A 19,395-nucleotide genomic window follows, 5' to 3' on the forward strand; every position below is an offset into this window, starting at 1 on the left:
GTACCGAGTTGGTAGAACATAGACAGTAATCGCCCTTGTACGGTATCTGGAGGATGTATGTTGTTCAAGTGAGATTTCAGTCCCAACAGGTTCTTTACTTTGTAAAGCATGGCATAAACAGCTTATGGAGTATATAGTATCCTAGGCTTAGACCAAAGACTGAATGAAGAAGTTCTGCAGTACAATCGGTGGCTGACGATAGTGGTATTACCGATACCGCCCGGTATCTCCGTGCGAACGCGATGATCTGCGGCATCGATCGTCTGTCGCTCCTCCAACTGACTTGCATGCATGCATTCAACCTACTGTTGATATCGCTTCATGTCCCTTCAATCCCTTCGCTCAGCTAACGCCATGGCTCAATGGGTCTCTTGGTATTCCGTTTCTAGCTGTATGATGACACGAGTCATCATGGATGGAGCTGTGGCTGGTCCTCCAGCAAAGCGACGACAGCTCTCACAGTTGGGAACACGCCGAAGGCCCCCATCCTGACGCTCAGCTCTCCACCGAGCCAGCACTCTATATTGTGGTCTTGACGGATTAGGAATGGTGTTACCCCTTTGAGTCAGATCAATCCCTCGCCGACTCTTTCCTATCGGTCAATAATGCCTTCTTCCGGTCTATAGATTGCATAACACTCTGCACCTTTTCGGAGGTACACTCGGGCATATACCTCCTTCTCAATTCCTTTCGTCCTTCCTCTTTTATTTCTTCGTTGCTGCTGATAGAACTCTCGGAACTTTCCTGCTCAGGTTCTCAATTGCCCATCCTTCGCTTTCGCGAATCATCCTGGTCAATCTTGAGCTGGACTCTTGCCACCTCGTGTGAAACACATGTTGCTTTGAGGACACTTAGTGACAGAACAATCATGAAGTGGGGGACGTCAAGCTTGTTGCTTGTGTTGCTTGCAACGACCGTGAGGGGTTGGCCTTATGAAAAGTCCCTTGTCGATTACAACCTGAACGTCAACAAAGACGCCGTTTCGCCCGCAGAATATACCGCGCCAACATGGCCAAATCACAAATACACACCCTCGCCAGAAAACTGGAGATTTCCCTTCTATACTCTGTTCCTAGATCGATTCGTCAATGGCGACCCTACCAACGACAATATCAATGGAACGCTTTTTGAACATGACCTACATTCGAACCAAATGAGACATGGTGGAGATGCTGAAGGACTGGTGGATACACTTGACTACCTCCAGGGAATGGGAATAAAAGTATGGTCCTCTATCTCGTTCTGACATTTGCTAATAAAGTAGGGAATCTATCTCGCAGGTACTATCCTCATGAATCAGCCATGGGGATCAGACGGTTACTCGATTCTGGACACTACGCTGCTGGATCAGCATTTTGGCAACATTCAGACCTGGAGAAACGCAATCTCGGAAATTCACAGGCGAGGCATGTATGTCTTGTTTGACAACACAATTGCAACGTATGTTCCCACCCTTTTTATGTGCTCACATGCTGATTACGTAGAATGGGCGATTTGATTGGCTTCCAAGGATACCTCAACGAAACGACGCCATTCTCCGTCAGAGAACACAAAGTCCTGTGGAAGAGCGAGCGCCGCTACGCCGATTTCGATATTGGCAACACATATAACGAGACCTGTAATTACCCTCGATTCTGGAACGAAACAGGTTATCCCGTCAGCCAAGATGTCCGTGATGAGCTCCAAGGCTGTTACGACAGCGATTTTGACCAGTATGGTGACCGAGAGGCGTTTGGAGTCTACCCAGACTGGGAACGTCAGCTGGCGAAGTTCGCATCAGTTCAAGATCGTCTTCGTGAATGGGTTCCCAGTGTGCGAGAGAGGCTCATCCAGCACAGTTGCATGATCATTAAAGCTCTTGATATTGACGGTTTCCGCTATGACAAAGCCACACAAGCAACCGTTGACGCTCTTGGAGACATGTCAAGTGCTTACCGTAAATGTGCTCGCGAGGTAAACAAGGAAAATTTCTTCCTGCCTGGCGAGATTACTGGTGGAAACAATTTCGGTTCAATTTACCTCGGGCGTGGCAGACAACCGAACCAGTATCCCGACTCGGCATTGGATGCAATGAACATGACCAACAAGTCTGATGACAAGTACTTTCTTCGCGAGAAGAACTTGCAGGCACTCGACAGTGCCGCCTTTCACTACTCGACCTACCGATCTCTAACCCGCTTTTTGGGACTTGACGGAAATTTAGCGGCGGGCTGGGATGTACCAGTCGACTTTACAGACGCTTGGAATTTGATGGTCTTGACCAACGACATGGTAAATGCCAATACCGGCAGATTTGACCCACGGCACATGTTTGGTGCAACAAACCAAGATGTTTTTCGTTGGCCAGCCTTAGACCAAGGTGTCGAACGGCAGCTTCTTGCCATGTTCATCACGACCCTTCATCTTCCTGGCATCCCAATCCTCCTCTGGGGAGAAGAGCAAGGTTTCTATATTCTAGATGCTACTGCTGACAATTACGTCTATGGCCGCCAGGCAATGTCGCCGGCCACGGCGTGGAAGACGCATGGTTGCTTTTCTCTAACTGCAGACCAGTACAACAATTGGCCTATCGGCAAAGGCCGACAAGGCTGTCATGATGATACCGTGGCCTACGATCACCGCGACCCATCTCACCCTCTTCGCAATGTTATCAAGCACATGTACCAACTGCGGCAAAACTATCAGGTACTCAACGATGGATATTCTGTCCAGAAACTCTCCAACCAAACCCGCTACGTTTTATATCCTGGATCAAATGGTACCGTCACCGAAACTGGAATGTGGTCTATCCTGCGAGATTCAGTCTACAGAATCCAAGAACTCGGCAACGATCAGCCGGTCTGGCTAGTTTATCAAAACGACAACAAGACGGTCAACTACAAGTTCGACTGCCGCGACAATGACACTGCTTTGATATCTCCATTTCCTACTGAATCAACCGTCGTGAACCTCTTTTACCCGCACGACGAGTATGAGCTCAAGGCAAGCCCGAAGAAACTTGCTTTGAACGGGTCCGAAGAATTCAATGGATGTCTCGATAGTTTGAAACTAAAACCGTTTGAATTCAAGGCATTTGTTCCAAAAGAACGATTCGTCAAACCTGGTCCCATGATTACTCGAACATCTCCCCGCCACGACCGACCTGTTCTCTCAAAAGTTGGTGCAGATGAATCCGAAGAGATTGATGTCAGCATTTACTTTTCAACAGAAATGGACTGTGATTCGGTCACAAAAGCCATCAAGTTCACTTCAAAGACATACAGTGGAAAAACGCCCTCTATTGACAACAGCAGTGTCGACTGCAGTGTAATGGACCCGAGCAAGACGCAATGGACTGCCCAGATACCCAGCGTTTGGAAATGGTCGTCCAAGTTAACTGGTGTCTACAATGGAGTTCATCGCCTGACAGTCACAAATGCTACCAGCGAGGATGGAGACTCTACCCAAGCCGTTGACCATTTCCTTCTCCGCGTTGGCCAAGCAGACAATCCCATGATTTTCAATTCTGCCAACTACTCTACAAATCTTCTTCATCAACACGACAATGGAACCCTCTACATTAGCCACAAGGCTGCTGGAGCAGACAAGTGGCGATATTCTACTAACTGGGGCAGTTCATTCTCCGAATGGAAAGCGTACAAAAACGGCGACGTGATGATTGAAGAACTACCCTGGTCTGGTACCAACAAGCAAAAATGGAGCGGCAAGCATGTGCGCGTCGAATACTGGAGCAAACTGACCGGCAGCAGCAGCTACGTCCAAGAAGGTGATATCGACTCGAAACCAAGGCGCTTCCCGCACCTCTTCTTCAACGGACCCTACAACCAGTACGGATACGATGCTGGCTTAGACAATGAAGCTAAGCAAGGCAGCGATGGATACTGGAAATTCAAGCTCCGCACAGAATTCCCAGCTCAAGGACAGTTTAATGTCTGGGGAATGAATCCAGATGGAGAGCCTGACCAGAGTTTTGTCTTTGGTGACCTCGACTCTGATGGAGTTCTTGATCGCATGCCACCTTCCTCGCTGAGCGTTCTTTCCATTAATGTTACCGACAGGCCTCCGTCAGGTTACCTGTCGTGGGACCTCTGGGTCGACGATGGTACAATGAGAATCAACTTTCACCCAACAGGATCACGAACCATCCAGATGGTAGTCTTCATCCTGCTTTGGCTTGTGCCGCTCTTGACAGCTGCTGCATGCGTACGCGCCTTTATGCAGTCATTCTACCAAGTCAAGTTCAACCAGGTCGGAATCACGCCGAAGAAATCAATATTTTCATTCCTCTTTGCTGGGTCATTGGCACGGTTGAAGAAAAACAAGTTCCTTCAGAGTACACCTGCCTTTGCAGGCGCACCTCGGAAAAGCGTCCTCATCGCCACCATGGAGTACGACATTGAAGACTGGGGTATTAAAATCAAGATTGGCGGTCTCGGTGTCATGGCGCAGCTCATGGGCAAGAACCTTGGCCATCAAGATCTGATTTGGGTAGTCCCATGCGTTGGAGGGGTAGACTACCCCGAAGACCAGCTGGGCGAGTCAATGTTTGTCACTGTTCTCGGGAACCCATATGAAGTCAAGGTGCAATACCATGTGCTCAACAACATCACCTATGTGCTTCTCGACGCCCCGGTATTCCGTCAACAGACCAAGGCTGAACCATATCCCGCTCGCATGGACGATCTCGACAGCGCCATCTACTATTCTGCCTGGAATCAGTGCATTGCCGAGACAATCAAACGGTTCCCCATTGATCTGTACCACATCAACGACTATCACGGTTCAATCGCCCCTATCTACTTACTACCTCGTACCATCCCCGTCTGCCTTTCTTTGCACAATGCAGAATTCCAAGGTCTATGGCCAATGCGAACCCAAAAAGAAAAGGACGAGGTTTGCTCTGTGTTCAATCTCGATGTCGACGTTGCCAAGCGCTATGTTCAATTCGGCGAGGTCTTTAATATGCTGCATGCCGGTGCAAGCTACCTTCGTGTCCATCAACAAGGGTTTGGCGCCGTTGGAGTCTCACGCAAGTACGGGAAACGTTCCTATGCTCGCTATCCCATTTTCTGGGGGTTGAAAAAGGTTGGAAATCTGCCCAACCCTGATCCATCCGACACCGCCGAATGGAATAAACAACCGTTGGAAAAAGAGATACCAGTGGACCCCAATTACGAGGCGAGCAGAGGCGAGCTACGACGACAGGCGCAGGAATGGGCTGGCCTTGAACAAAACCCCAATGCCGACCTCTTAGTCTTTGTGGGCCGATGGTCGATGCAAAAAGGTATCGACTTGATCGCCGATGTCATGCCTGCTGTTTTGGAATCTCGCCCAAATGTTCAATTGATCTGTGTTGGCCCAGTCATTGACTTGTATGGCAAGTTTGCCGCTCTCAAGCTTGACCGAATGATGAGGCTCTATCCTGGGCGCGTGTTTTCAAAACCTGAATTCACGGCACTGCCTCCATACATCTTTTCTGGCGCCGAATTTGCCTTGATTCCATCTCGCGACGAACCATTCGGATTGGTTGCTGTTGAATTCGGTCGCAAAGGAGCCTTGGGCATCGGAGCCCGCGTCGGTGGCCTTGGTCAGATGCCAGGATGGTGGTACAATGTCGAATCCACGACTACTGCTCACTTGCTTCAACAATTCAAGCTGGCTATTGGGGCTGCTTTGAGATCAAAACCACAAGTCAGGGCAAAGATGCGTGCACGGTCTGCAAAGCAGCGTTTTCCGGTAGCCCAATGGACAGAAGATCTCGAAATTCTTCAATCAACTGCAATGCGATGTCACAGCAAGGGTTTGAAGTCTACACCTTCCGGCAATAATACCTCCGGCATGATGACTCCTCAAATTCCATCGACCGGAACTGCCACTCCTACTGGAATGCAAACACCACCTCTTCACTCACGATCCGGAAGCTCTTCAAACATCAATCGCCTCAGTGCCTATGGACCTCAGCAACGCAACACCATCATCTACAGCCGGGACCCAAGTCCCGGTGGCGAAGAGCCCAGATCTCGAGGTCTATCACTTGGTGTACGGGCTGGTCCTGGCCATCTTGTCCGCCGTGGTCGGAAGAAACTAAGACGCAGCCAGGCTCCAACTGATGACTCTGTCACTGAGGAAAGCAGCGACGACGATTTCATTCCCAGTTTTTACGGCGAAGAAGAATATACATTGACCCCAGAACAAGCAGAAGAGGCACGCACCGCTGATCAAACCGGCGCTTCAACCAGAGGAATCTTTACACGACGACACTCTTCGAGCTCCATCCTCTCTCGGGCAATGCTCTCACCTTCCAGTTCCACAACATTTGATGACGAGGCTGCACCTCCTTATTCCAACGAGCCAGGCAACCGTTTGAGCAGCACGTCTGTTCTATCTGTTGACTCTATTATTGGTGAAAAGAAAGACTACAAACTACAAAAGGTCGACCCTACCTTTACCGATAGTACCGGCGAATTCTACCGCGTGTTCGAAGCCAGACTCGAAAAGCTCAACGGCAAAAACTCCGAATCCCAGCTATGCATCGAAGAGTATCTCGAAAAGAGTGAAAAGAAATGGTTTGATCGATTCCGCGACGCTCGACTGGGCCGAAACCGCTCCACCACCAAACTCGAGTCCTCTATGCCAGTAATCTCCAACGACGAAATCGAATCTCGCCCAAGCAACAACGGCCAAAGACCAGATGAATACGGCTTAGGCAATGACTACGTCCCGCCATGGGGTCTTCGCAAGTGGATGCAAGTTCGGATCTTTGACTGGCCCATCTACTCGTTTATTCTTGGTCTAGGGCAGATCATTGCAGCCAACTCGTACCAGATCACCTTATTGACCGGTGAAGTAGGCCAGACGCCAGAGAAGTTATATGGTATCGCAACAGTCTATCTCGTCAGCTCCATCATCTGGTGGTTCCTATTCCGCTTCTGCAAGTCGGTGGTGGTACTCTCCCTTCCATGGTTCTTCTACGGTCTCTCTTTCGTCCTCATTGGCGTTGCACATTTCGAAGGCGACGGATTCTCTCGGGTTTGGATTCAGAATGTTGGTGCTGGATCATACGCCGCGGCTTCTGCAAGCGGTTCTTTATTCTTTGCCCTCAATTTCGGAGACGAAAGTGGTGCACCCGTCAAGGACTGGGTCTGGCGCGCATGCATTATTCAAGGGACTCAGCAAGCCTATATTATCGGTCTCTGGTACTGGGGCACGACCATATCGCAGGCCGTCACCAGAGGTGTTCCTAATGTCCAGGGACATATAACCGAAACCTGGAGAATGACGTACGTTCTTCCTACCTATTTGAGACCCAATACTAACAGATTAGTGCCATTTGTATGCCGATTGCCGTCTTCCTCTGGGTCCTGGGCTTGCTGGTATTCTTTGGTCTACCCAACTACTACCGCCAAACACCCGGAAAGGTTCCATCTTTCTACAAGGGTGTTTTCCGTCGTAAAATCATCCTATGGAACTTTGTCGTTGTCATTCTGCAGAACTTTTTCCTCAGTGCGCCGTACGGTCGAAACTGGAGTTGTAAGTCACCATTCTATATCCTCTGTACTGCCTACTAACGAAACAGTCCTCTGGAGCTCGGTCCACGCGGAAGCCTGGCAAGTCGGTTTGTTGGTCGTTGCCTTTTTCGGCATCGCCTGGGTTTTGATATTGTTCATCTTCGGCCGCCTCTCCAAATCCCACAGCTGGATCCTTCCCGTCTTTGCCTGTGGTCTCGGTGCACCCCGCTGGGCGCAGATATGGTGGGGTGTCTCTGGCATTGGCCTATTCCTCCCTTGGGCCGGAAGTTATACCTCTGGTGCCTTGGTATCTCGAAGTCTTTGGCTGTGGCTAGGTATTCTTGATGCACTGCAGGGTCTTGGGTTCGGCATGATCCTGCTGCAGACGTTGACGAGAATGCACATCTGCTTTACATTGCTGGCATCTCAGGTTCTTGGTTCTATCGCAACTATATGTGCGCGGGCGTTTGCCCCAAACAATATCGGGCCCGGACCTATCTCGCCGAATGTTACAGATGGAGCTGGGGCTGTTGCGAATGCGTGGTTTTGGATCGCATTGTTCTTCCAGTTGTTGATTTGGTATGTTCCTCTCGTCATTAGCATGAGCTTGACTAACGTTTTCAGTGCTGGGTTCCTCATGTTCTTCCGCAAGGAACAACTTACGAAGCCCTAGATTTCGACAACCTCGTCGTCCTTTCCATATACTCTCGGCAAGGCAACCATAGGCAGTCAGCTATCCATTGTACAATATCGACCGCACCAGGCTGACAACTTTACCTCGATGCACCAACCCACCATCTATTTACTTATTCTTTCAACCTTGACGACAAAGTCCTCTTCCTCTAGTTCATGGGAAACGACTGATACGAGTCCACTAATAACGATGACGTGAATATGTCTATCAATCTGATATACTCATGGGCGAATGTGCGAGAGATGTATTTCGTTTTCTCGTGTTTCTATGTTTGCAAAATCTGTTTCAAAAACTTGTTGTTTCGTTGTTCCCTTGCTTGGCTTCCTTGCTGTTATTACTGAACGACATAACGTTAGACATAATCTTACGACTCGAATCAATTGATGGGGTTTATGTTCTTTCTCTTGTAGTAGCTAGCAAGCCGGAAACTTGGCCTAGAGCTGAATGAACCAATACCAACCAAGCATCTATGGACTTCCAATTTATGGAACGAGATCTTTCAGAGGCAAGCTTTGTGAGAACCGACCTTTAAAGTAGAAAAATCCAGTGTATCCACAAATTGCCACGGTGCCACCGGCCACCCCGTATACTCCGGACTTGGCTCGGCATACCCCGCGTCGTTACTAGCAGCAGCTAGAACTCAATGGCTTCGGCCGGCCACCGGCCCAGCTCTCGACACATCATCCTGCACAATGATACCGTCAAGATGGTGCAACAAGGACACCATCTGAGCCAAACAAAATGCTCCGATTACACCGAAGGATTCCCAGCCATTGGGGATATCCCGTGACTAAGCGACGCAGGCCGAAGGTACGCCGGCTATCGGAGCCTGTGGAGCCCATGATCTACCAATGAGCGGCTATATATTGAGTCTTACCACCCCGATCTCGGGGATGGAGAAGAGCCCCTCGAGGGAGTGGCCAGCGACATCGCGATCTCTAAAAGATTCTTAAACCGCGGAGAGCTTCTGGTTCTGCTTTATACATTATTTCTGTCAACTCGGACTTCTTTCCCCAGCGTCTACCTGTCCCCGGCATTGACTTATTCTCTGATTGATACCTATATTGTTCTACATTGCCCCTCATGCCTGGCGCTGATAGAAAGCCCAAGACCTTGTATGACAAGGTCTTGGATGCTCACATCGTGAACGAGCAGGAAGATGGCACAATCCTGCTTTACATTGACAGACACTTGGTCCACGAGGTGACCTCTCCACAAGCCTTTGAAGGTCTGAAGAATGCCAGCCGTGGAGTCCGCAGGCCGGACTGCACTCTCGTCACCGTCGATCACGTATGTCATACCTTTTGAGGTCGTCTACTCCGTACTAACAATTATCTAGAACATCCCCACATCGTCACGAAAAAACTTTAAAAACGTCGAAGAGTTCATCGAAGAAAACGACTCCCGCCTGCAATGTTCGACCCTCGAAGAGAACGTCAAGGACTTTGGTCTGACATACTTTGGCATGGGAGACAAGCGTCAGGGTATCGTCCACGTTATTGGACCTGAGCAGGGTTTCACTCTGCCCGGTACAACCGTCGTCTGCGGTGATTCGCACACTTCTACCCACGGTGCTTTCGGCTCTCTCGCTTTCGGTATCGGTACCAGCGAAGTCGAGCACGTCCTTGCCACGCAGACCCTCATTACCCGTCGCTCCAAGAACATGCGCATCCAGGTTGATGGCGAGCTCCCCGCCGGAGTTACCTCAAAAGATGTCGTTCTTCACATTATCGGCCTCATCGGAACTGCTGGTGGTACCGGATGCGTCATTGAGTTCTGCGGCTCCGTCATTCGCGGATTGAGCATTGAAGCCCGTATGTCCATGTGTAACATGTCTATCGAGGGTGGTGCGCGTGCTGGCATGGTCGCACCCGACGAGATCACCTTTGAGTACCTCAAGGGCCGCCCTTTGGCCCCCAAGTACGACAGCGCCGAGTGGAAAAAGGCCGTCAACTACTGGTCTAGCTTGGCTTCCGACGAGGACGCCGTCTACGACAAGACTCTCCTTGTTGATGCCAAGGACATTGTTCCTACAATCTCCTGGGGTACCTCTCCTCAGGATGTCGTTCCCATCACCGGCGTTGTCCCCGGTCCCGACGATTTCCAGGATGAGGCCCGCAAGCTCGCCTGCAAGCGCGCCCTCGAGTACATGGGTCTGACTGCTGGCACTCCCTTGAAGGATGTCACCGTCGACAAGGTCTTCATTGGTTCCTGCACAAACTCTCGTATCGAGGATCTCCGCGCCGCCGCCAAGGTCGTCCGCGGCAAGCAGATTGCCTCCAACATCAAGCGCGCCATGGTCGTCCCCGGTTCTGGACTTGTCAAGCAGCAAGCCGAAGCCGAGGGCCTCGACAAGATCTTTGTCGATTCTGGTTTTGAGTGGCGCGAGGCAGGCTGCTCCATGTGTCTCGGCATGAACCCCGACATCCTCTCCCCCCAAGAACGCTGCGCCTCCACCTCGAACCGCAACTTTGAAGGCCGTCAGGGCGCCGGCGGCCGCACTCACCTCATGTCCCCCGCCATGGCCGCCACCGCCGCCATCGTCGGCAAACTCGCCGACGTCCGCGAACACATTGCCGAGTCCCCTCGCCTCGGCAAGGTCCAGCCCAAGGTCGATGTCAAGCCCGAAGCCGAAGAAGTCGACACCGAGGAAGAACTCGACCACATCCTCGACCAACCGGCCGACAACGAACCCCACACAAACACCTCCTCCACCTCCGCCCCTACCTCCTCCGCCGGCCTCCCCAAGTTCACAACGCTCAAGGGCATCGCAGCCCCCATGGACCGCTCCAACGTCGACACAGACGCCATCATCCCAAAGCAGTTCCTCAAGACCATAAAGCGCACTGGTCTCGGAACCGCCCTCTTCTACGAACTCCGCTACAAGGACGGCAAGGAAGACCCTGAGTTCATCCTCAACCAGGGCATTTATCGCGACAGCAAAATCCTCGTCGTCACAGGCCCCAACTTTGGTTGCGGTTCATCCCGTGAACACGCTCCTTGGGCTTTGCTTGATTTCGGCATCAAGTGTATCATTGCTCCTTCTTTCGCAGACATCTTTTTCAACAACACCTTTAAAAACGGCATGCTCCCCGTCGTCATTCCCGACCAGGCCGTTTTGGAAACCATTGCCGCCGAAGCCCGCGCCGGCCGCGAAGTCGAAGTCGACCTCGTCAACCAGGAGATCAAGGATGCCGAGGGCAAGAAGCTTGCCTCGTTCGACGTCGATGGCTTCCGCAAGCACTGCCTCGTTAATGGCCTAGATGATATTGGTCTGACGCTGCAGATGGAAGACAAGATCAAGACGTTTGAGCAAAGACGGACACTTGAGACGCCGTGGTTAGATGGCAAGGCTTATCTTAAGCGCGGCAAGCGCGGAGCTCATATGGTTGAGGCTGCGCCAGTGCCAAAGACGAATCGGGGGGATGTCAAGGGGGAGCCGTTGGAGTGGTAGGCTATTATACCTACTGTAATGAAATTTCCGGTTTCACGTTACATTAATTTATGACTATCCAAACAAGCGCAATCTCACATCCAATCTACCCAACTAAGCAGCCGTAATCCCCTTAACAGCCTCTGGCACCGCAACATTCGCCGAAAACCTCACCCAGGGACTAATCTCCCCCGTCACCCGCGGATCCGTCCCAACAAGATTATGCGGGAATCCCAAATCAAACGGCTTGACGCTCTCGAGGTACTCCACCTGCTCTTTTCTCAACTTGATGCTAAGTGCCTGAATATTATCATGCAAATGCTCAATCTTCCGTCCGCCAACAATAGGAAACACATTCGGGACTTTGGAGAGCACATAGGCCAATGCAATCGCCGTAACGGATTCGGTTCCGTGTTCGGACGCTACCTTGGCCAGGGCTTCGCTGACTGCGATTTCGTCGGGTGTTTGTTCAGGTCCACCGATCATTGTTCGTAGTCCTTCCCCGTTCTTCTTGCGCTCTTCCATCGCCTTGGCTGTTTGGAAGCGTCCTCCGCCGAGAACGTCCCAGGGTGCAAGCGCCATACCAAAGTGCAACGCCAGCGGGATGATATCCCTCTCAAAGTCGCGGTGCAGGATATTCCAGCGGCCCTGGTAGATACTAAATGGTGTTTTCCCCTGCGCACGAGCATATGTGTTTGCGGCGGCGACGACCCAAGCCGGAGTGTCAGATATACCCAGGTAGAGCACCTTCCCCTGCTGCACGAGAATGTGTAGAGAGTCCATGACTTCCTCGATAGAAGTAGTATACTCCCACCAATGAACATAAAGCACATCAATCCACTCCGTGCCCAATTTCTTCAATGAATCACGAACACTCATAGCCAAAGACCGACGATGGTTCCCACAGGCATTAACGGCCTTCCCCTTCCCCTCATTATAAGAGCGGTAATCAGTCGAGTACTTGGTTGCAATGACCATGCGATCTCTGTTTCCTCTCAAGGCCATCCATTCACCAAGCCACGTCTCAGACTGTTCATCCTGGTACGCGTTGGCGGTATCGATAAAGTTTCCGCCTGCGGCGTCAAATGCGTCGAGCAGTGCAAATGAGGATTCCTTGTCCATTGAGCCCATGCGGGATGTCCAGGATGAGCCGATGGACATTGCGCCTAGTTGGAGGGGTGAGACGCGGAGGCCGGCTGTGCTGGATAGGATGCGGTAGCGGCCTAACTCGGTTGGTGGGGGTGGGACGGGGGCGTAGATGTCAGACATTTTGCTTGTTGTGCTGTGGTTTCACTTGGTGATTTGAGGGCTGTTGCTATTCAATGTGTTGATTGCTTGATGCTGATGGTGTCTTGTTGTGGATGTGGTCCGAGGTATTTATACCAGCCAGCGACAATCGAAGCGATTGTGCGGCTGACGGGGATTTCGCTCCCTTTGAGAGGTCATCATTGTTCATAACAAACTGGAGAATGAAGTCCTGTAGAAGTGTTATAGCGGAAACCCGTGGTGTCGGAGTGCTGACTGTCAGTCGGGAAGTGTAAGGGCTCGGCGTTAACGGGAAGTGGTGGGGATCCCGAACCCCGGCGTCAGCATCCCGTGGCCCATAGTTTATTGCCAGCCTCACTCATGTCTTTTCCTATAACGGGATTCGGGTCATCAGGATCATTAGAGTCCGATCTTGGTTTTATGGCGGGATGTTCGTCTTGGCTATAGGAATAGAACCTCATTGCTTGAATATTCAAATATACTTATATAGTCTATAAAGCAACGCCAAATGTTCTGTTGTCTGACGGAAATACCAACAGCGCCAGGCAATGGCGCACAAACAGGCCAAACAATCCGCATACGGCTTGAACGACCACCATGCTCAAGGCCAGCTGATCCTCCCTCATCGGCCCCATCCAAATCAACCAAAGGTTCAAAATGGTCAAATTGCTTGACTCGACAATCTGACCTTGCTTATTTCTCTTAACGCGCACCAGACAAAGTCGATTTAGTACCTCCAACGCAGTCGCAATCAGAGGCGATGGTGGTTTCTCCCATTCAGTAACCGAGGCATCAAGAAGTCCAGTCTCCGCATTGAACTTTGGCAGTCTGTGCCGAGGACACGGAATCAGGTGAAAGAGCTGCGGAGTCGAGTAGACAAAGTTGAAAATCTGCGGGATGAACATAAGCAGCAGGGTCTTGCTAAAATGCCCCAAGATGCCAACAACGACAAAGACCATCCCGGCAAAGTAGCAATATGTATCTCCTACAAACACCTTGGATGGGTACCAATTGTGACACAACAAGGCCAGCGAGACTCCCACAAACGGCAACAAAAAGTAGAGCGAAAAGAGGTGAGAGTCTGTGGCGGGGTGCCGAAATGGTGTAACCAGGTACAGCGCATCATTGATCATCAAGAGAACAGCAATCACAAGAGACTGAGCTACCTCGACTCCATTGATCCCGGCCAACATGTTGATCGAGTTTGGGCAAAAGATGGCAACTGCAGCCATGTAAACGTAGTACAAGAAGCCGAGATCTAAGAAGGGGCCAAGGTACGGCTGTAGAGGCATTGGGACAACCACATGTGTCACGCCAAAGTCAACAAAGTAGACCATCAGCATTGGAATGGCGCCAAATGCGGGGATCAGGACTTTGTGTCTCCATCGAATGTCGAGAAGGTCATCGCCAAGTCCAAGAATGACAATGCACTGGAGTGAAAGCAGGCCAGACAGATAGGAAGCAAGCTATCAAGTTAGCTGATGGTATCAGTTTGAAAGCTTAAAAGACCAACCTTTTCATGAGGAAACCTGTGCAGCGTCCGGCCAGTTTCTACATGGTTAACCTCGAGTACGACATCGCGATTACCACCGCCTGAAGTCGCTGCCACAATGTCCTTGTAAAAAGCAAAAGGAATAAAAAATATCAGCACCAAGAGATAGACAACGGCGCAAACGGCGCCCATAGTCTCCGGCCTAAAGAATCAGTACCTGCACCCTTGGAAACATTGGGATACGTACAAAATTGGCCGACTAGGCTTGGCCATGTCCTTGCCACTCAAGCCTGCCCGAATGAACACAGGGCCGAGCCATCTTATCATGCTAAAAGCGACAGCGAATGCGATGCCACTAAAGGCAATGGCCGGTATCAGAGGCGCACCCTCTCCCTCGTACGTATTGACGAGGACACCGAGACAGGCGCCTGCTAGAAGCAAGAGACTCCAAGTCTCTCGTCGGGAGAGAGAATTGGGTGTAGATTTCATTTTGGCGAGTCATGCAACATCCCGACCGAGTTGTTAGAGAGCGTAGAAATGCTGTCGAGTGAGTGTTGAAGCCAAATCATCAACAACTTATACAAAATTACATACGCAGAGATTACGAATAGATTACGCGGCGTCATTCTGCCGGAGCCACTGCTTGTCCGAAGGCGGTAAGGGCTGCCTGAGCCGCGCCTCTCGGAGCAATCGTAGACTCGTACCTTAGTCGTAGTACGCGTTCAGCTGTACGCAGCGTATGTCTTGCAGGGTCCAGATCTTCCAATTGGGATCCTCACTTGCCCAGTCATGCCTGCCGGGTTTTCCGACTTTGATGCTGGTCATCGTGATCTCGTCACTGTGACAAAGTTCAACTTCTATGGCAATCGCATAGTTACTGCTTCGTCCGACCACCGCATGAAAGTCTGGGACCAGAAAGACGACGAGTGGCAGCTGACGGATACATGGCGCGCTCATGACGCGGAGATTCGCGATGTAAGCTGAAATCTCTATATTGGTAATAATCAGTTCTAACCGTCTAGGCAACCTGGAATGGCCCTTTTACTGGCCAGCATATTGGCAGTGTTGGGGAGGATATGAAGTTAAAAGTATGGCAGGAAGATGTCACTCAGCCTCCAAACTCTGGCCGACGCTTCAGACCCATTTTCCGTATGATTGCACCACACCGGCATCCGTTTGTGTCGATTGATTTCCGCAACATGGACCTCGAGACCTGGATTGCCGCCATTACGCGCGACGGCTTCCTGATGATCATGGAGCCCGTCAGTCCAGACTCGCTTGCCGACTGGCAGACTATCGATGAGTTTAGGGTCTGCGCAGCGCCGCCACGAGGAGAGGAATCGAGCTTCAAAGTGCAGTTTCACCACGACCCCACAGACATGACTCACTCGATCCAGCCTTCTTGGGACCGCAAGAGCTTGTCCCTTGTAGTTGCTGCCATGGACAGCGTCAAGATCTTCCGCATGGATGCCAACCGCCGCTTCTATCATGCTATTGAGTTGACAGGGCATGGAGGCTTGGTAAGAGATGTATCCTGGGCCAATGGCTCAGTTCGAGGCTACGATCTCATTGCGAGCGGGTGCAAGGATGGCTTCGTTAGGGTTTTTGAAGTGTATACCTCGCACTCCTCCAACACACGCGAGGAACGCAACCAAACTCATTCATCAACCCCGTCGCAATCGGCGCGCTCAACAACACAGTCAGGCATAGGCTCGGCACTTGCAAGTCGTGCGCCTGCTTCAACGACCCACAGGCCTCCAACCGGAGATTCTCCCTTTAAACACACTTTCAAGGAGGTCGCTTGCATTGACAGTAAACATCTCGACGTGTGGCAAGTTGGATGGTCTTATGCTGGTGAGTTTGCTGACAGTGTTTAATTTGATCATTCTGACACATACAGGCGACTGTCTCATCTCCTCTGGCGATGATGGAGTTGTCAGATTTTGGAAAAAGTCCCTCTCTGGAGAGTGGCTCGAGTATGCCCAGACGGAGATGACTGAACATGAAACGAAATGAGAATTCATCTCAGGCATACTTCCCTTATCAATAGATTGTGGAAGCACTTTGCATTTTACTCCATAGACATGATACCCTTGGATTTGAAAGCATATGATCTGTTCACCTTTTACACGGCTGGTGTAGCCGATCGATTTGACTTTTTAAGCTCCTTCCTTTAATAGCGAGCAGAAACACACACTCCGGCAGGAGCGACGCACGCTGCTCAAGTCGATGGCAAATCTACCAAGGCAGGTACTATGCACCCGCTCACAGAACCTGGTGACGCCCCATGCGCAGTCTCAACTCCTCCTTTGCATCAGTCCCATCGCTGAATCCCTATTTCCTCACCCGCTCTCCTCATGCGTCTATGACCTCTACCGAGCCTATTCTTCGTCATTATTCTTACCAGAAGCCATGACGGTCGGCCCTACAATCGGAACCGGCCTGTTCGTCGGGACAGGCCAGGCGCTCGCGGTCGGCGGCCCTGCTTCGCTCATTCTCGCTTATATATTCATATCCGGATTGGTGTTTTGTCTGACAACTGCCATCGCCGAGATCTCGACTCACTCACTTGCCCGCAATGGCGCAATGATCGCTCATACGTACCACTACACCTCGAACCACATAGGATTTGCAATCTCCTACCTTCGATGGATCGCCCTGTCCGTGATGGTACCCTTTGAAGTCACAACTGCAATGGTTAACCTTGGTCTATGGGAACCCGGTTCCAGCATCGCGTTGCGCATGGGCGCGGTCATGGGCTTGATATTCATCTTCAATATGTTGCCAGACAAGATCTTTAGGAGGACGCAGGCATTGTTTACGGGAATCAAAGTTGTGACCGCGGTCGGCCTCATTATGATTTCGTTCTACCTCGCGATTCGCGCCAGTCAGCCGAATGCTATTGTGGGAGGATTCGAATACTGGAATGACCCCGGCGCCTTCAACCAGTTCCTGCTGAGAGGTGACGGAGGACGACTGCTCGGCTTGCTGTATTGCATTCTCTGCAGTACAATCACCTTTGTTTTCGTTCCAGAACTTACTGTACAACGAGCGGAACAGCATGACTCTGAGCCAGGAAACAGCATTTTCCGGTCTACTCGAAATGGCAACATCGTTATGTTCTTCCTCTACACCATGAGCGCATTGGCCACCACCACGATGAGTCCATTTGACGACCAGTCGCTGACAAACGAAGGCGCCGGCGCAGGTCTCTCGCCTTATGTTGTTGGCGCCAACGATTCCGAGATTCATCTGCTCCCAGTCATTGTGACGGGGGCCATTTTCCTTTCCTCGGTTGCCTCTGGACGCTCGTTCCTTCACCTGTCTTCCCGGATGCTGTCTTCAATGGCAGAAACAGGTCACGCTCCAGCAATGTTCATGGTCCGCAATCGGTGGAATGTCCCTTATATGGCGGTTGCAATCAGCGCAGGCTTTGCTTGGCTTACGTATCTGTCCATGGCAACCTCGAGTTCCCGTGTGTTCAACTACCTGATGTTCTTCATCACGACATCCGGCTACCTTTCCTGGATGTGTTCGTGCATCTCTTACCTTCAGTTCCGACGAGTGGTCAACAAGGCAGAGATCTTGCCGGTGCACCGCTCCTTTGTTCAGCCCTACGGAGCATGGTTCGCTCTTGTCGTCAGTCTTTTGTTGACCACGCTGAATCTTTTGCAAATCGTCGTTGCCCCTGTGCCTCAATTCAATCCGTTCAATGCGGTTCCTGCGTATCTTGCAGTCGGCATGTTTGGTCTCATGTACGGTGGGCACCGACTCATAACTGCGGTCCGAAAGAAGTCCGCCCAGTTGGAAGCGCCTCCAGTTGAAGTCCGCGGGGAATTGGATGAGGAACAATCTCAGGAGCAAGTCATTGAAATGCAAATGCACAGGCGCGAGGACGAAAGACCAGTCACACCTACACCTCACGCGTTTCCTTAGACTTGCTCACAGATGCGCAATTGGACCCTAGTTTACATCTCTTGATCTCTGTTTTGTGTATTCTCGACCATCCTGTACCATTCATTCAGTATCGTTCATTCTGTACCGGTCATTATTAGTCAGTTTTTGGGAGGACAGTAGTATTCCACAATTAATTCTTGTCCAAGCTATCTTCCATGTTCTTTGTATTTTATAGTGAGCCTGAGGCAATCTACCCAGAAAGGGACCGCCGTGGCAGACAGATCATAGTGACCATACCCCGTCAGGAACGCAGTGCATCCTCCGCTAGTTTCCCCCCGCCCTGTTAAATTCGCCACGCACGGTTTTTCCAGCCCCTAAAAGGACCGCTGCACTCGCCCAATTTCATCTGAGAGTCAGAAATCTCGGGTCTGCCAGTATCAAAAATCTGGGTGTCCCGCTGTCTGCTTGAGCATTCACTGGTACCAAGTTACCAACTCTTCTTCAAATTGAACTGTGATCTCCGCTGCATGCCACTGCTTAAACCCTGTGTTTCTCGCTTCCTACACCGATCACGAACGCCTTGATCATGTTACTCCCCATCCCTCAGATGACTTGCTTATTACCTCCGACTATCTCTCCCTTTCCATTTATTTCTTGTCCCTCTATACCTTTTCTCCAGTAGACCATGTCATTCACTTTCCAACAGGTCACAGTTAGAGAAATTCTTTCCTCACTTTTTGATGGTCCTTCTTCTCCCCGCAGCAGACCATTCTCGTCTCTGCGTTTGCCACTCAAACAGCCTTATCAAAGTCCGATACGAGGCCCAATATACCCGGCTGTTTCCTGACATCTTCCCTTGATGCCTATTTTTACTCACTTTCTGGTCGGGTCCAACTCCCACCGCACTCTTGAATCTTTTCTGGATCTTGCGGCTGGCTTTCATATTCTTCTCATGGATTCAGTTTATTCTCAGTCTCTCATGTCTCCTTTCTACTGTCTACCAGGGAACCTCTTCTTCGACACAGGATGATGACAGCCTGTCGATGAATCACCTCTTCATTACCCTGCTAACCACACAAGTGACTAACCGAGTCTCTCATGTACT

At 50.8% G+C, this 19,395-nt stretch overlaps 6 protein-coding genes across 6 annotated transcripts; 4 read left to right on the forward strand and 2 right to left on the reverse strand.

Annotated features, from left to right (window-relative positions):
• Nucleotides 1-868: 868 nt before the first annotated feature.
• On the forward strand, nt 869-8,181 carry ags2 (alpha-1,3-glucan synthase Ags2; the record flags this gene model as incomplete). Its single annotated transcript, XM_073773680.1, has 6 exons — nt 869-1,222; nt 1,265-1,440; nt 1,485-7,280; nt 7,325-7,530; nt 7,577-8,087; nt 8,133-8,181. The coding sequence occupies 6 exons, from the start codon at nt 869-871 to the stop codon at nt 8,179-8,181; spliced, it is 7,092 nt and encodes a 2,363-aa protein (XP_073627085.1).
• Nucleotides 8,182-8,937: 756 nt separating this feature from the next.
• luA (3-isopropylmalate dehydratase LEU1) lies at nt 8,938-11,723 on the forward strand. The gene is made up of 2 exons (XM_073769045.1): nt 8,938-9,492; nt 9,542-11,723. The coding sequence occupies exons 1-2, from the start codon at nt 9,286-9,288 to the stop codon at nt 11,654-11,656; spliced, it is 2,322 nt and encodes a 773-aa protein (XP_073627086.1). The 5' UTR covers nt 8,938-9,285; the 3' UTR covers nt 11,657-11,723.
• Nucleotides 11,724-11,749: 26 nt separating this feature from the next.
• BDV14DRAFT_209475 (aldo/keto reductase) lies at nt 11,750-13,141 on the reverse strand (the record flags this gene model as incomplete). Its single annotated transcript, XM_073775654.1, has 1 exon — nt 11,750-13,141. The coding sequence occupies exon 1, from the start codon at nt 12,902-12,904 to the stop codon at nt 11,750-11,752; it is 1,155 nt and encodes a 384-aa protein (XP_073627087.1). The 5' UTR covers nt 12,905-13,141.
• Nucleotides 13,142-13,387: 246 nt separating this feature from the next.
• On the reverse strand, nt 13,388-14,939 carry BDV14DRAFT_175314 (UDP-N-acetylglucosamine--dolichyl-phosphate N-acetylglucosaminephosphotransferase). Its single transcript, XM_073769046.1, has 3 exons — nt 14,641-14,939; nt 14,415-14,595; nt 13,388-14,367 (listed from the first exon to the last, which is right to left on the reverse strand). Exons 1-3 carry the CDS (start codon nt 14,880-14,882, stop codon nt 13,393-13,395), a joined length of 1,398 nt encoding a protein of 465 aa, XP_073627088.1. The 5' UTR covers nt 14,883-14,939; the 3' UTR covers nt 13,388-13,392.
• Nucleotides 14,940-15,101: 162 nt separating this feature from the next.
• Nucleotides 15,102-16,516, forward strand: BDV14DRAFT_79130 (putative nuclear pore protein (SEH1)). Its single transcript, XM_073777542.1, has 3 exons — nt 15,102-15,368; nt 15,416-16,247; nt 16,294-16,516. Exons 1-3 carry the CDS (start codon nt 15,183-15,185, stop codon nt 16,407-16,409), a joined length of 1,134 nt encoding a protein of 377 aa, XP_073627089.1. The 5' UTR covers nt 15,102-15,182; the 3' UTR covers nt 16,410-16,516.
• BDV14DRAFT_79128 (putative proline permease) lies at nt 16,447-18,490 on the forward strand. Its single transcript, XM_073777541.1, has one exon. The coding sequence runs from the start codon at nt 16,623-16,625 to the stop codon at nt 18,327-18,329; it is 1,707 nt and encodes a 568-aa protein (XP_073627090.1). The 5' UTR covers nt 16,447-16,622; the 3' UTR covers nt 18,330-18,490.
• The last annotated feature ends 905 nt before the right edge of the window (nt 18,491-19,395 follow it).

The sequence above is a fragment of the Aspergillus stella-maris genome (genome assembly GCF_047715825.1).
Source record: "Aspergillus stella-maris strain CBS 113639 unplaced genomic scaffold BDV14scaffold_35, whole genome shotgun sequence".
NCBI classification, from domain to species: domain Eukaryota; kingdom Fungi; phylum Ascomycota; class Eurotiomycetes; order Eurotiales; family Aspergillaceae; genus Aspergillus; species Aspergillus stella-maris.